Genomic DNA, 16,524 nt, shown 5'->3' with positions numbered 1-16,524 from the left:
TGAAATACGCTTGTTAAACAGATGTTGATGATGCTGATCTTTCAGAATCATATTGCAGCTGCACTTATCCAGAGACACAAAGGGTGTTCAATTACAGTTGGATTGCACATTTTTTTTAAATATACACATGCCATAAAGTCACAAGAGTCCGTTATAAGGGATGCGGTTAGGGGGTACTTAGTTCACGATAAAATATGCCGAAGTCAGCGTGGCTTTGTGAAGGGAAGGTCTTGCTTGACAAATTTGCTGGAATTCTTTGAAGATGTAAATAGCAGGATAGACAAAGGAGAGTCAGTAGATGTGTTTACTTCGATTTTCAGAAGACTTTGATAACGCGCCACACGTTAGGCTGCTGAGGAAAATGAGTGTCCACGTATCAAAGGATAGCAGGTTGGCTGGATGGTAGAAGACAACTAGTGGCTATAAAGGGTTTTTTTTCTGGTTGCCTGCAGGTGACTAGTGGAGTTCCGCAAGGATCGGTGCTGGGGCCGCTACTCTTCACGTTGTATAGTAATAATTTGCACGAAGGAATTGAAGGCTTTGTGGCCAAGTTTGCGGATGATACAAAAATAGGCGAAGGAGCAGGTTGTGTAGAGATAGCAGGGACTCTGCAGAAGGACTTGGCAGGTTGGGAGAGTGGGCAGAGAAGTGGCAGATGGAATCTAGTGTAGCAAAGTGTGGAGTCATGCATTTTCGTAATAGGATTAAAGGCATAGACTATTTTCTAAATGGGGCGAGGATCCAGAAATCGGAGGTGCAAAGGGACTTGGTAGTGCTGGTGCAGTTCAGCTGCAAGTCGAGTCAGTTGTAAAGAAACAAACTCAATGCTAGCATTTATTTCAAGAGGGCTCCTATATAAAACAGAGGTGTCGCGTTGAGGCTCTATAAGGCCGCATTTGGAATTTTATGAGCAATTTTGGGCACGATATCTGAGGAAGGATGTGTTGGCTCTGGATGGTCTGGGGGAGGCTTGCAAGAATGATCCCAGGAATGAGTAGGTTAACCTATGTTGAGCGTTTGGAGGCACTGAGCCTTACATGCTGGAGTTTACATGAGTGGGGACCGTATTGAAATGTACAGAATAGTGAAAGGCTTGGGTAGAGTACATGTGGAGAGGATGTTTCCACCAGTGGGAGTCTAGGATGTTTCCACCAGTGGGAGTCTAGGGCTAGAGGTCTTAACCTCAGAATTAAAGGACGTTCTTTTAGGAAGGAGGTGAGGTGAAAGTTATTTAGTTAGGGGGCGGCGAATCTGTGGAATTCCTTGCCACAGAAGGCTGTGGAAACCCTGTGGATATTTTTAAGGCAGAAATAGATAGATTCTTGATTAGTACGGGTGTCAGAAGTTATGTTGAGAAGGCAGGAGAATAGGGTTATGATGGAGAGATAGACCAGGCATGATTGAATGGCAGAGTAGACTTGATGGGCCAAATGGCTTAATTGTACTCATATCCCTTATGATCTTATGGCATGTGTACATTTTAAAAATGCACAATTCAACTGTACTTGAATACCCTTCGTCTCTCTGGATGTGCAGCTGCAATATGATTCAGAAAGATCGGCATCATGAAGGAAAAATGGCTTAATGGATTAGTGATTCATCTACCATTCACACCCTTCACCACAAATACAACAAACAACATAGAATCGCACAGCACTGAAACAAATCTGCGGCAACACAAATCGTTGAAGTAACTCAGTTAATGGAAAATGTAATGCCTATTAGATGAAGCATGATAAGAAAATGATAGAGAACCTAGGAACAGCAAACCTAGGAAAGACACAGAATGCTGGAGTAACCCATCAGGTCATGCTGCATTCCTTGAGAACGTGGACAGGTAACGTTTCGGCCCTGGTCTCTTTTTCAGACCTGAAGTAGTTGCTCGACCCGAAACATCACCTGTCAATGTACTGCAGAGATGCTGCTTGCCCCGCTGAGTTACTCCAGTATCCTTTTGTGTAAATCTGCATCTGGTGTTTCCGATATGGCCACATATACATCAGTGAAACCAAAGCAGATTAGGCGACAGCTTTGTCGAGCATCTGCTCTCAGTCCGCTGTGGCCACACGGATCGTCTGGTTATCAGTCATTTAAATTCTCCATCGTATTTCCACAAGGATATTTTCTGTCCTCCACGTCCGGAGAGAAGCTAAAGTCAAACTGTTGCAACAGGAGCGCGTATTCCAACCAGGCAGTCCACAACCCAACTGCTTGAACATTGAATTTTCCATTTTACCATTACCCTAAGCTCTGCTATCCCATTCCCTCTCATCCTATCTATCACGGCCCTTTTTGACACCTCTTATTCCCACCTCATCCCACAGTCCTCCACCGCACTGTTTCTTCCTCTTCCCCCACACTCTCCATCTCCTTCCCCCATTACTCCCCTTCCCGTCCCTCTTCAGCTCCCAACTACCAACCTTCCTCGTTCTGTTCCATTCCTCGCCTTCATTTCCTTTCAGATGACAGAACCTACAGATTTTTTCCATATCATCCCACATCTTCACCCTTCCACCCCCTCCCCCCAACTTGAATGTTACCTACCAATCAGTCCCTCCATTAAGCCTCTGCAGTCTCTTGTGCCAATAAGTCAATGTTTTCCAGATGGCGAGTAGATCCGATACGGAAGAAGCTCCCTTCATATTTTCCCAACCACTAATGAAAGGCTCACTGGTATATACCTTTCTGGTTTCTCTCCGATGTCCTTCAGAAACAGGGAAACGCAATTGACTGTTCGCCGGTTCTTTGGCACCTGGCCTATGACTGGAGAGGAAACAAAGGTCACAGCCACAAAACCCAGTATTCTACACTATTGCGTCTCTCAATGACATAGAAACCATAGAAACATAGAAATTAGGTGCAGGAGTAGGCCATTCGGCCCTTCGAGCCTGCACCGCCATTCAATATGATCATGGCTGATCATCCAACTCAGTATCCCGTACCTGCCGTCTCCCCATACCCTCTGATCCCCTTGGCCACAAGGTCACAGCACATCTAACTCTTTCTCTTAAATATAGCCAATGAACTGGCCTCAAGATTCTATTTTCTGTGGCAGAGAGTTCCAGAGATTCACCACTCTCTGTGGACGAAAAAAGTTTAACTCCTCAAATCAACGAAATTTCGGTTTTAAATATCTGAATGACAATAAAGTTTTCCCATTCATTCCTTTCATGCATCTGTGACCCATTGTCCATTCACTTCCCCAACATCGGAAAAATTCATCTTCATTCATGCATCTAGCCTGTCCATGCATTCCCCATTAACGTGGGATAGATTCTTCATTCATTCGGCCATGGTAACTTATCCAAGCTGATATTTTTCAAGAGACAACGAATTTATCCTTCTTGACTGTCAACATGCCCTGGACTATTAACATACCTCTCCTTGATTTCGCTATCCTGCTTGTCCTTCTCGTTTAGTATTTCGCCAATTTCCTCAGGCTCCACATATAATTGTAATCCTTTGCCTTGAGTTGTCTTGCTATTTTCTTTGTAATATATGTAGAAAATGTCTCATGTTTCTCTCCCTGCTAAGGACCTGCTATGGCCTTCTTGGCCCTACTAATTCCCTGTTTACCTACGCTCCGTTTGCTGTTTCTTCTTCAATGGCACAGATCGATTTCAGCTTCCTAAAACATTCACTTGCGTCCTTTTCTTCTTTTTTTTGCAACATCTCTCTTCATCCAAGGTCGCAGAACAGTCCCATCCTTGTTCTTCTGAGGAACAAGTTAGTCCTGAATTATGACCAGATGGCCTTTTAAAAACCAACACGTGAGATGTGAATTACCGAATAAAAGTTGATCCAAATCTTCTCTGGTACAGAAGGCAGAGGGATCCTGGACTGCAGGTGCATGGTTCCTTGAATGTGGAGTCGCAGATAGCTGGTCAAAAAGGCTTTTGACAAATTGGCCATCAGTTAGCGTATTTAGTGTAAAAGCTGTGAGGTCATGTTACAGTTATATAGATGTTGGTGAAGCCACGTTTAGTGTATTGTATTCAGTTATGGGCACCATGCTGTAGGAAATATGGAAAGTGTACAGAGAACATTTACGAGGACATTGCCAGGACCAGGTGTCTAAGTTATAGGGAGAGATTGAGTAGGCTGGGATTATTTTCCTTGGAGCGATGGAAGATGAGGGGTGATCTGATAGAGGTGTATAAAATCATGAGTGGAATAGATCGAGTACATGCACAGAATCTCAAGCCCAGTGTAGGTGAATCGAGAACCAGGGAACATAGCTTTACGGTTAACGGAAAAATATATAACGGAATCTGAGGGGTTACTTTTTCACGCAAATAATGTTGTGTGTATGGAACAAGCTACCAGAGGAGGAAGTTGAGGCAGGCACTATCCCAACATATAAGAAACATTTAGACCGGTACATGGAAAGGACATGTTTGTAGGGATATGGGCCAAATGTGGGCAGGTGGGGCTGGTGTAGCCCGGTGTGGGAAAATTGGGCCATCGGGCCTGTTTCCATACCGTTTAAGAAGGAACTGTAGATGCTGGAGAATCGAAGGTACACAAAAATGCTGGAGAAACTCAGCGGGTGCAGCAGCATCTATGGAGCGAAGGAGATAGGCAACGTTGCTGGCGGAAACCCTTATAAGGTTTCGGCCCGAAACGTTGCCTATCTCCTTCGCTCCATAGATGCTGCTGCACCCGCTGAGTTTCTCCAGCATTTTTGTGTACCTTCTGTTCCCATACTGTTTGACTGCTTGACTCTATAGTTCTATCTCTTTCTCCAGATACGTTGTTTGACCCACTGAGTTGCTGCAGCTTTTAGTGTCAAACTCATGATTTTATGCAGGTGTTCGGGGATGGGCAATCGAGATTTGGATTTTTTTTCATCCTGACCGATTGTCCAGTGCGTGTTACGCTCGGTGCTTCCCCTGGATGACGCAGAGCGTGTTGGAAGGGCTGCTATCAAACCGCCCTTGCGAAATGACATCGCCAATTACCGTCGCAGCATTCGCTCGACCACGAAAGCCGCACTGTAGACCCCGACAACCAATTGGAGATCCAGACTGTTGCACGATCCCGACACATGGTAAAAAAAAATTGGGAGGAAATCAGTGGCAATATTAAAAAGGCGTGGGGAATCAACACCATTCATGTTCAAGAACTTTGCATCATAATAAAATGAAAAGGAAAAAAAACATTGCATCCGAGATCAGTTCATTGATTACATTGACTCATGGAAAACCCCTCCAAAAAAACGAGGAAGCACGAATCACTTATTTGCCTATATTCAATTTTGCTGAACATGCAGCACTAAAGTCACTTAAACTTGAAACAGCACTTTATTTTGATCGACAGCGTTTACAATAACAGAGTTTCCAATATATAATAGTTGATGAAAATTAAAACTGCTAAGATTCTGGTTGTTTATTTATGTATCTATCCACCCATCCGTCCATTTATTTACATATTCGCCTATTTTCCCATCTATTTTTTATTTTTATTTATCTATTTATTTATCTACTCGTGTATTCGTTTATGTCTTTATTTATTTATTTATTTACTCGCCTATCTATTTATTTATTTATCTATTTATCCATCTATTTATTTATCTATTCTATCTATTTATTTATTTATTTATCTATCTATCTATTTATTTATTTATTTATTTATTTATCTATTTATCTGTCTACCCATTTATTTATCTATCTATCTATCTATCTATCTATCTATCTATCTATCTATCTATCTATCTATCTATCTATCTATCTATCTATCTATCTATCTATCTATCTATCTATCTATCTATCTATCTATCTATCTATCTATCTATCTATCTATCTGTCTGTCTATCTATCTATCTGCCTATTTATTTATTTATTTATTTATCTGCCTGGTTATTTATTTATTTATTTATTCATTTATCTACTCATCGATCTATTTATTTATTTATCTGTCCATCCGTCTATTTATTTATTTATTTATTTATTTATTTATTTATCAGTTGTTTTTGATTTTTCTTTCTTCCCCCCCCCCCCCCTGCTTGTGCCCCACCTGTACTGACACATATTTAATCCCCATTCTCCCTCCCCTTCCCGTTATATTCCTTCTTCTGTCTTCATGATTCGAACCAAAGATCTTAGAGCTCTAAGATCTTTGATTCGAACTGCTATCCTTAGATCACACTTATTGTCTTTTCTTATTTGGCCTTTGTCCAACCTTTGTCAGGCTTAGTCATACCCCCCTCTCTTCCAGCTTTCTCCTTCACCTTCTCCACAATCAGTCAGAAGATAGGTCCCGATTCTAAACGCCACCTACCTATGTTCTCCCGTGGGCTCCCCACCACTTTGTGGAACATTTCGATCTGTTGTCACCTGGAAGAAATGAATGATCCAAGTTACCCAGCTCAGCGTGCAAGTTTTTCACCATCAAATAAAATGGATCGGGATTCTTTACTTAATGGGATTTGCCTTCAGTCTCGTATTCAACCACACAGATTGTGTAGTTTCCAGAAGGTTGCCCGTCTCCTGCTGGACCCGGTTGGTCTCAACGCCATTCCTTCTCGCAGTTTTGTCTGCAGTCCACTCAATTTCTACACCCCGCGTATCACCGAACACACCAGGGTAGCGGGTCCATTTACCATGACTTCGTTCGGCGAAGGCAGCAGAACCGACCTTAGGATCTGGTTATAAAAAGGACCAGTTTAGGAAACGTTGGAAAACTACATCTGAAATATTACGCTTTGCGGTTTAATTATCAGAATATCTCTCAATCAACGGTGGATACTCAGAATTATTCCAATTTGCACGTGGGTTAATTTTGAGCGGTCTGGGACAGTTAGGTATTCATGTTCTGACCTACACGTCTTCTTACTCTGGCACTTTCAAATACTCCATCCCCTATTACCAATTCCTCTGTCGCCACAGCTTTTTCTCCCAAGATGAGATGATCCAGCCAAGTACATCGGAGATGTCCTAATTCTTTAGGGAACTAGAGTTCCACCCTTTTTTTAATCACAAATGAGACCCTCACACGTGTCGCATCTGTACCCAGCAGTTCCGCACTTGTATCCCAGCCCCACAGTCGCGACAGGAACAGATATTATCCTCCAAAATTCCTCCAGAAGTTACATTGCAGACAACTACATTATTATGCGGAAGATAAACACAAAATGCTGAAATAAACCAACGGGCAGGCAGAATCTCTGGAGACACGGGATAGGTGGCAGCTTCTGAACCAAGCGCCCAATGCAAACCAGCAGCTGCAGTTCCTGGGCTCTGCATGAAGGATTTGGATATATTGGGGGAGTGAGCTAACTAACGGGAGATGGAATACAGTACAGCAAAGTGCGGAGTCATGCATTTGGGAAGCAGGAATAAAGGCTCAGACTCTTTTCTAAATGGGGAAATAATTCACAAATCGGAGATGCAAATGGACTTGGGAGTGCTGTTGCAGGATTACCAAAAAGTTAAGTTGCAAGTCGAATCAGTAGGAAGGAATATGAATGCAAACCTAGGATTTATTTCGAGAGGGCTAGAATACAAAACATGGATGTAATGCTTTAAAGGAACTGCTCAGACTGGATTTGGGTTATTATGCGCAGTTTTAGACCCCATATCTGAAGCAATATGTGTTGGCTTTGGAGAGGAACCGGAGGAGGTTATCGAGAATGATCACAGGACTAATTGGGTTAATACGTGATGAGCGCTTGAAGGCACAGGGCTTGTGTTCGCTTGAGTTTAGAAGGATGAAGGAACACCTCATTGAAACTTACCGAATAGTGAAAGGCTTGTACAGAGTAAACGTGGAGATAATGTTTCCACTGGTGCGAGAGTCTGGGGCCAGAGCCCATAGACTCAGCATTAAAGGACGTATCGTTAGAAAGGAGATGAGGAGGATTTGTTTTTTGTCAGAGGGTGGTGAATCTTTGGAATCAATTGCCATAGATAGGCGTGAATATTTGTACATAGAAACATAGAAAATAGGTGGAGTAGAAGGCCATTTGGCCCTTCGAACTAGCACCGCCATCCAATATGATCATGCCTAATGCCTTGAATCCGTTAGCCCTAACAGCTATATCTATCTCTCTTGAAAAAATCCAATGAATTGGCCTCCACTGTCTTCTTTGACAGAGAATTCCAAAGATTCACAACTCTCTTTGTGAAAACAATTCTCCTCATATCAGTCCTAAATGGCCTACCCTCATTGGTAATCTGTGACTCCTGGTTCTGTTCATACCCAACATCGTGAAAAACATTTCGGCCTCTAGCTTGTCCAATCCCTTCAGGATTTTATATGTTTCTATAAGAAACCCTCTCATCCTCCTAATTTTAGTGAATCCAAGCCCAGTCGTCCGATTCTTTCATCATATGTCAGTCCACTTATCCAAGTCACCCTACAGCCCCATACCACCCTCCTCGCAACTCACACTTTGTGTCATCCGCGAACTTGGAAATGTTACTTTTAATTCCTTAATCTAGATCGTTAATAAACATTGTAAATAAATGGGGATCCAGCACTGAGCCTTGCGACACCCCACTAGTCACTGCCTGCCATTCTGAAAAAGACCCATTAATTCCATACTCTTCTGCTTGCTGCCAGCCACCACCACCTATCCTTATCCTACAGTCCCATACCCTACTCCCAACTGACCATGTCCTCTAATTGGAAATGTTACACTCATCCCTAATCTGATCGTTAATATACATTGTAAATCAATGGGGATTTTTGAAAGTCCAGCGACAACCCACTAGTCACCTTTTCCATTCTAAAAGATACCATAATTCCTCTCTTTGTTTCCAGAAGATTTCCTCAAGTTGTGATTTGCCCTACTTCATAAATGTCCTCTGCTGACATTCTTGTGTGGGATCCCTGTCATTGCTTTTTGAAAATACAGCTGCACATCACATCTCCCTTTTCCATTTACTTGAATTTTAAAGTTTCCAGAGATTGACAGAAGATTCTTCATTGGTTATGGGTGACAGGGGGTACGGAAATAAGACATGAGAATGGGGTAGAGAGGTTAAGTTGGATCAGCCATTATTGAATGGTGGAGCAACCTTGATGGGCCGAATGGCCTAATTCTGCTCCTAGAACAATGAATTTATGAACATGAATTATGCGTCTGGTTCTTGAATGCCTTGGAGACCATTTTGTTGAGGCTATACAATATGATTAGAATGGATTATGTTGACGGCACAGACTGTGGGCTTGTTGCACTTGTGGCAAAGAGAGACAAAGGATGGGATTATGTCATTAAAATAAAAACTTAATCCTGTAAAATGTCGGACTTCTTGAACGTTTTCGGAGCTGAGGTCATCACGACATGTGGCGAGGAAGTGATCACAGCCATTTTGCTATTTTTGATGCATTATCAGAGTCTTGAGAATTTGGTATTGAGTGGGGAACTGGAATGAGATGGAATGGAGATAGATTATTTTGGTTCCAACACGATCTTTATTATAGAAAATACGAGAAAATATTCATAAAGCAGGAAATCTCACTCCCTTCTGCTCGTTAAGCCTGAACTGATAGAGACGGCGGTTAATAATAAGAAGTCACATGAATTTCTCCTCTTCCAGATTCCTGTTTGCTATAGCTGGTCTGGAGAACTCGAAAGTCCTTGCACATTTCTGGGTCATGATCTAATGTGCAGTCTTTCTCTGTGTCTCATGAAGATGAGTTCCGTGAGGTGGATCGAAACATTCATTTATACAATGAATAAATCTGATCTCGAAACAAAAGTAAACTCAGTTTTAAAACTAGTTGTTCTTCTTTGTACTCAAGTAACAGTAAGCTAGTTATTAAAGCAAGGGCCGAGCTAGTCTCGGATGTCTCTCAGAATGAAATTGAGATATCCCAATAGACATCTGGAAGTGCAGCGGGGTCAACGCTGTTTTGTTCGTACACCGTGTCCACTTTCTTGACTGTTAAACTTTAAACAATCCTTCATCAATGCACTCTGCTCAATCTTTGACATGGCATTGACATGGATAGAGGATTGGTTTGGAAACAGGAAACAAAGAGTAGGAATAAACGGGTCCCTGTCAGAATGGTAGGCAGTGGCGAGTGGAGTGCCGCAAGGCTCGGTGCTGGGACTGCAACTATTTACAATATATATTAATGATTTAGATGATGGGATTAAAAGTAACACGAGCAAATTTGCAGATGACACAAAGTTAGGTGGCATTGGGAACTGCGAAGAGGATGCTAGGAGGTTGCAGGGCGACTTGGACAGGTTGAGTGAGTGGGCAGATGCATGGCAGATGCAGTATAATGTAGATAATTGTGCGTTTATCCACTTTGGTAGCAAGAACAAGGAGGCAGATTATTATCTCTATGGTGTCAGATTAGGAAAATGGGAATTGCAGTGAGACCTGGGTGTCCTTGTACACCAGTCACTGAAATAAAACATGCAGGTACACCAGGCAGTGAGGAAAGCTAATGTCACGTTGGCCTTCATAACGAGAGGATTTGAGTAGAGGAGTAAAGAGGTCCTTCTGCAGTTGTACAGGGACCTGGTGAGAACACATCTTCAGTATTGTGTGCAGTTTTGGTCTCCTAATTTGAGGAAGGACATCCTTGTTATTGAGGCAGTGCAGCGTAGGTTCAAGAGGTTAATCCCTGGGATGGCGGGACTGTCATATGAGGAAAGATTAGAAAGATTGGGCTTGTATTCACTGGAATTTAGAAGGATGAGGATTATAGAAATTTATCAAATTATAGAAGAACTGGACAAGCTAGTCGCAGGAAAAATGTTCCTAATGATGGGGGAGCCCAGAACCAGGGGCCACAATCTAAGAATAAAGTGGAGGCCATTTAAAACTGAGAGGAGAAAAAAACTTTCACCCAGACAGTTGTGAATGTGTGGAATACTCTGCCACAGAAGGCCGTAAAGGCCAATTCACTGGACGAATTTAAAAGTTAGATAGAGCTCTCGGGGCTAGCGGAATCAAGGGTTATGGGGAGAAGGCATGCACGGGTTACTGATTGTGGATGATCAGCCATGATCACAATGAATAGCGGTGCAGGCTCAAAGGGCCAAATGGCCTCCTCCTGCACCTATTTTCTATGTTTCTATCTAACTTGGACACATCTAATTCATCAACGTTATTCATTTGTATGATGATTGAGTCTTTGGGAACGCAGTATTTATTGCCCATCCAAAGTGGGAACACAGAGACACAAGGAACTGCGGATGCTGGAATCATGATAAAACACAAAGTGCTGGAGTAACACGGGGTGTGCCTCAGGGTTCGGTGCTGGGCCCGTTAATGATTGTCATCTATATCAATGATTTGAATGGGATCATACTTGGTAAGATTAGCAAGTTTGCAGATGATACAAACGTGGGAGGTTTTGCGGATAGTGGAGATGGTTGTGCAGCAGGATCTTGACCAATTGGCCAGGCAGGCTGTGGAATGGTTGATGGAATATAATGCAGAGAAATGTGAAGTGTTTCATTTTGGGAATTCTAACATAGGCAGAACCTACGTCGACGGTAGATCGGGTGGTCAAAAAGGCTTTTCGCACATTGGCCTTCATCAGCCAGAGTAATGAGTATAGAGGTTGGGAGGTCTTGTTGCAGATGTATAAGACGTTGGTGACGCCGCATTTAGATTATTGTGTTCAGTCTGGGCACTATGTTATAGGAAAGATTTCGACAAGCTGGAAATGGTACAGAGAAGATTTACGAGGATGTTGCCAGGACTAGAGGGTCTGAGGTATAGGGAGGGGTTGAGTAGGCTGGGACTCTATTCCTTGGAGCGCAAGAAGATGAGGGGAAATCGTATAGAGGTGTACAGGGTCGTGAGAGGAATAGATCGGGTAGATGCACAGTCCCTTGTCCAGAGTAGGTGAATCGAGGACCAGGTTTATGGTGACAGGGCAAAGATTTAATAGGAATCTGAGGGGTAACGTTTTCCCACAGAGGGTTGCGGGTGTATGGAACAAGCAGCCAGAGGAGGTAGTTGTGCCAGGGACTATCCCAACGTTTAAAAAACACTTAGACCGGTACATGGAAATGACAGATTTGGAGGGATATGGACTCAATAGGGGCAGGTTGGACTACTGTAGATAGGACATGTTGGCCGATGTGGGAAAGATGGACCGAAGGGCTTGTTTCCACACTCTGTGACTCTATTTGACTCTATGGGGGATCGTGTAGCATCTGCGGATCGGCGTTTAGGGAGGTAATAATGAGCAGCCATGAGCCAATGCAATCTTTCGCGTGTTCATTTTCTCACGGTATTCCACGTTGCAACTTGACAACATGCAGCAGTGAGAGAAGGATGAGGGCGGTGAGAGCATGGACCAGTGTAAATAAACATTAGGTAAACTTGCTAGTCGTAGTGACATGCCAACGTTCAGAGTGGCTTATGCGCGCAATTACAGCTCATTCTGTAGATGGTACACATTGAAGTCACTTTAGTTTAATTTGGAGATACAGCGCCTAAACAGGCCCTTCTACCCACTGATCAACAGTCCCCGCACATTAACATTATCCTACACACTTTAGGGACAATATATGATTTTACCAAGCCAATGAACCTACCAATCTGTCTTTGTGGTGTGGGAGGAAACCGGAGCTACCTGGGAAATCCCAGGCAGGTCATGGGGAAAACGTAGTGGTGAAAGGATGAACGGTTAAGTTAATGGATCGCTGACCAGTCATGTTCACTGCTAAACTAATCTAGTTTAATTACACTTTAAGGACAATTATTCATGGTAATTCTTTTTCTCACACGCTATTTCCCGTAAACCGCTCTTCACGTTTGTCCCTTGTCAGTTTTGCCAGATAGCTGGAGTGCCCGTGTTCTATACAACTTTAATTGAATATGGATGTGCTGTGTGTAGAATTCCTGTCGTCCTGTCGTACTACAAAGTCGAAAGAACTCTGGAAGTGGTCGGTGAGAGCCAATATGACCCCTTTTACTTCACTCATACATGCATTAATTTGGTACAGGCAACCTTTCCACTTTGAGTCGAGGCAAGTTTCGTGAATTACTGCGCATTACAATACGAGAGTATCACAGACCGCTTTTCCAAGCACGACACACATCGGGTAGTCAAAATAGCCTCCAAAACTGCAAATTTACGGACATCTAATGTCCGTGATGTTCTGTCTCCCCAGGTCCTTTCTAAATGATCTGATACACAAGTAGAAGGGCAGCCTGTGGGGTTTATCATTTCTAAAATGACAAAGATATCTAAATATAGATTCAATGTGCTTTTTAATTAAAAAAAGAAACAATGCTAATGCTGTGACTGTGATCATGTTATGTTCAGCGATACGGAGGTAGACAAAAATGCTGGAGAAACTCAGCGAGTGAGGGAGCGAAGGAAATCAGCGATACGGATTCAGCTGGTCCGTTTAAATAAAATATTTCTATTCCGTTTTCATTGTTGATTAAACAGTTACCGAATATAATATTTAAAACCCGCAATCTGTTTAGTGTATATATGCGGAGGGTTCATACAGAACATTATAGATTGTTTGTTTATAAAGAAGGGACAACTGTGACAATCCTTTTCATTCTGCTGGATGTATGAAGCTTTTTAGAAACACAAGTCTCTAAAATAAGACCTGCGTGTTTCACAGTGGCGAATATTTTGAGGAAGAATCTGGCAATTTCTGATTGGCTTCGACGAGCATACCGGTTTGATTGGTTTGGATAATTAAACACACGGTGACATATCGTCATCCCATTTATAAAGAGAGCCAGAGAGCAAGATTACACGCCACTTGTCCTGGAAACTGCCGCCCCATCGGAGCTCAGTCGGTTAATGAACATGTCTTATTGGATCCGTGTGGTCGGTGCGTTGGTGTTTTGCGCAGTTTGTGAGTATTTTACTTTCCTGGATATTATACTTATTTCTGTTCACCATTAATTTGGGATTATCTCCCACACTTCAACAAAATTAACAATTTTTTTTCCTGATATTTCTCTTATCTCAGACATAAGTGCGGCAGTTACAGTAACTCAGCCGCCTTCGATGTCCACCTCTACGGGACAGAACATTCAAATACCCTGCACCATATCGGGTAGCAGTTCAGGCGCTAACGATGTCTCGTGGTACCAACAGATTCCTGGCAAAAGTCCCAAGTATCTTTTCTGGTATTATTCCGGCAGCATTTATAAAGGCACGGACATTCCAGACCGTTTTTCCATCTCGGCGTCAGGCAGCTCTGTAACATTCGCAATATCTAGCGTTCAATCGGTGGATGCTGCTGACTATTACTGTGCCAAATGGGATAGTGGTTTACATTTCGGTAAAGGAACGAGGCTGGGTATTGGCGGTAAGTAAAATATATTCTTCGGACAGCGCGCTGTTTTATTTTTTATTTTAATGCAGATATTGCTTGAAAATAATGTATATACGCGACTAAAATAATGTATATAATTGTTTTCACTGATCAGAGCCACATTCCTTCAAAGCATTTCAAAACAACCATGACCGGAGCAAGACTAACCCTTACAGCGTCAATATTAGATTAGAAATCGCGCAGCTGCGATTCCAAACAATATATATTTTTACAATTCACAGAATTACTTAACGCCGCGCCATGAATTTAATGCACTCGAAAATGTGATGCAAATCTTCCATTTTCCAATTTTCCGCCGTCTAATAATGACGCGTACTGCCCAATGCGAATGGTATCATTTTTCCCGGATTTTTAAATCGTCAATTAGATGAGGGTTGATGTAGAACTGAAGTTGCATGGAATAGGGTTCGTTCAATAACTTGCAGAAATATTCGCAGTGATTGTCCAGATATGAAAGGAAATTGCATGGGTAACGTGGGTTCACCAACGTTAATATTCAACACGGTCAAAATTCCGGTTGGCGGGTTTAACAAGGATATCAAAATGCGAAATGCGAAGAGAAAGTTTCTCACATTTCCTTCAGAAATTGTGTTTAATACGTAGAGCAGCTTTTCGTGGACGCAGCCGTGTATTTCAAATTTAAATGAACATTCGAACTACAATGTCATCCTTGCTTGTGAACGACATCTACCAATCGGCAACCGTGGCTTTCGAAGACTAGATTCCATATATTTTTGCATAACTTAAATAACGTCACCCTCCATCTCAAAGGGTGCCGACAATTAAATAAGTTTAAATCTGTTATTATAAATTTCCCGACCGGGAATCCTTTATATCTGCTGATATATTTATATAAATGTAAAGCCGGAGATGTGTAGTAAAATGAACATTATAAAAGTTATGGTAATGTATTCCGTTTTATTAGAAAGTGCCGCCATGATCTATCCCAGATGGTTTCCCGGTGTTTATACAGAGGGTAGACAGGATCTATTTTAGTTGCTTTCACGCACTTTATTTATTGTTCACCCAATTAAAATAAACACACTGTAATGGTTTGAAATAGGTCGCGAATAAAACGACATTTCTATAAATGAATAAATGAGTGCTTTAATGAGATGTATTTTCGGCAAATAATGATATCCCAACGACAGCATTTCTCCAATTAAATGTGACTTCTTATTAAACAGATCCCCGGGCACCGATCGTGACGGTCCTGCCGCCTTCAGCCGATGAAGTTACCTCAAAGGGCACAGCCACCCTGGTGTGTTTGGTGAACGGCTTTAATCCGGGCTCGGTGGCCGTTGAATGGACAGTCGACGACAGTGCAAGAAATAGCGACGTTGAGACCAGCCCGATCCAGCAGGATAAGGACAACACGTTCAGTCTCAGCAGTTACCTGACTCTGACAGCCTCAGACTGGAACTTACACGACCTTTACTCTTGTGTGGTTACACACCAGGCTCAGGCAAACCCACTTAAGACAAATATCATGAGATCCAGCTGTACCTGATGTTGGAAACGTGAGCTGACTCACCATTGGGTTCTTCCATGTGACAAAGTTAGTCTTTGTCTTTCGGAATTTTCATAAAGAAATGCCATTTATAGTTGAAACCTTGATTTTTATTACTTGTTCGCTTTAAATGTACTTCTTTCGAAAGAACATCTTTGTTGAATAAAGCATCGTCGATTCAATTGCGTTAACTAAATGCATGTATGTTGCTATTGTACCCAAGGTATTCTTTGCAGACGTTGAGTAAAGTTTTAAAACTATTGTCAAATGCATTGCTCGTTCTCCTTGATTTATTGATATTTATTTATTTAATTTTTTTTTTTTAATTTTTATTAGAAGTACAGTAAATTACATTAATACACTTCACATAAATCTTATTACATTTTGTTGTACCACTTCGTTTTTCGAGCTTTATAAAAGGTAGAAATAAAAGAAGTAAGGAAAGTGAGCAAGAATCGTGAAGGTGCAGGAAAGTGTTGGGAGAAGAAAGCCCCTTAGGGAAGAAATTAGAGAGGAAGTAAAGAAAGGAAATAAGACCCTAGAAAGAAACTATTTTTTAAAAAAAGGAAAAACAATCGCTCTATTGTAACACAATACTCCGCAAAAAAGGATATACCAACCGTGTTTTTATTTAAAAATTATTTTATACCCCCCATTACCAGATCCTGGTACCATTTATATTTTAAATTACTATTGCACCTTATGCTTGATTTATTTCTGACCCCAA

General features: G+C 41.9%; 1 protein-coding gene across 1 annotated transcript; it reads left to right on the top strand.

The window, feature by feature from the left end:
• The first annotated feature begins 13,522 nt into the window (after positions 1–13,522).
• On the top strand, positions 13,523–16,089 carry LOC129709064 (immunoglobulin lambda-1 light chain-like). The gene is made up of 3 exons (XM_055655166.1): positions 13,523–13,801; positions 13,919–14,260; positions 15,475–16,089. Exons 1-3 carry the CDS (start codon positions 13,747–13,749, stop codon positions 15,795–15,797), a joined length of 720 nt encoding a protein of 239 aa, XP_055511141.1. The 5' UTR covers positions 13,523–13,746; the 3' UTR covers positions 15,798–16,089.
• The last annotated feature ends 435 nt before the right edge of the window (positions 16,090–16,524 follow it).

Source organism: Leucoraja erinacea, chromosome 25 (genome assembly GCF_028641065.1).
Source record: "Leucoraja erinacea ecotype New England chromosome 25, Leri_hhj_1, whole genome shotgun sequence".
Taxonomy (NCBI): Eukaryota; Metazoa; Chordata; class Chondrichthyes; order Rajiformes; family Rajidae; genus Leucoraja; species Leucoraja erinaceus.
The sequence above is the reverse complement of the archived record's forward strand: the minus strand, read 5'-3'. Positions and strand labels throughout refer to the sequence as shown.

Excerpts from the sequence above, each read along its gene's own strand:
- LOC129709064 (XM_055655166.1), top strand. The coding sequence starts at position 13,747 with ATGAACATGTCTTATTGGATCCGTGTGGTCGGTGCGTTGGTGTTTTGC. Across the intron at positions 13,802-13,918 it reads GTTGGTGTTTTGCGCAGTTT|ACATAAGTGCGGCAGTTACA; the intron begins GTGAGTATTTTA and ends CTCTTATCTCAG. Across the intron at positions 14,261-15,474 it reads AACGAGGCTGGGTATTGGCG|ATCCCCGGGCACCGATCGTG; the intron begins GTAAGTAAAATA and ends CTTATTAAACAG.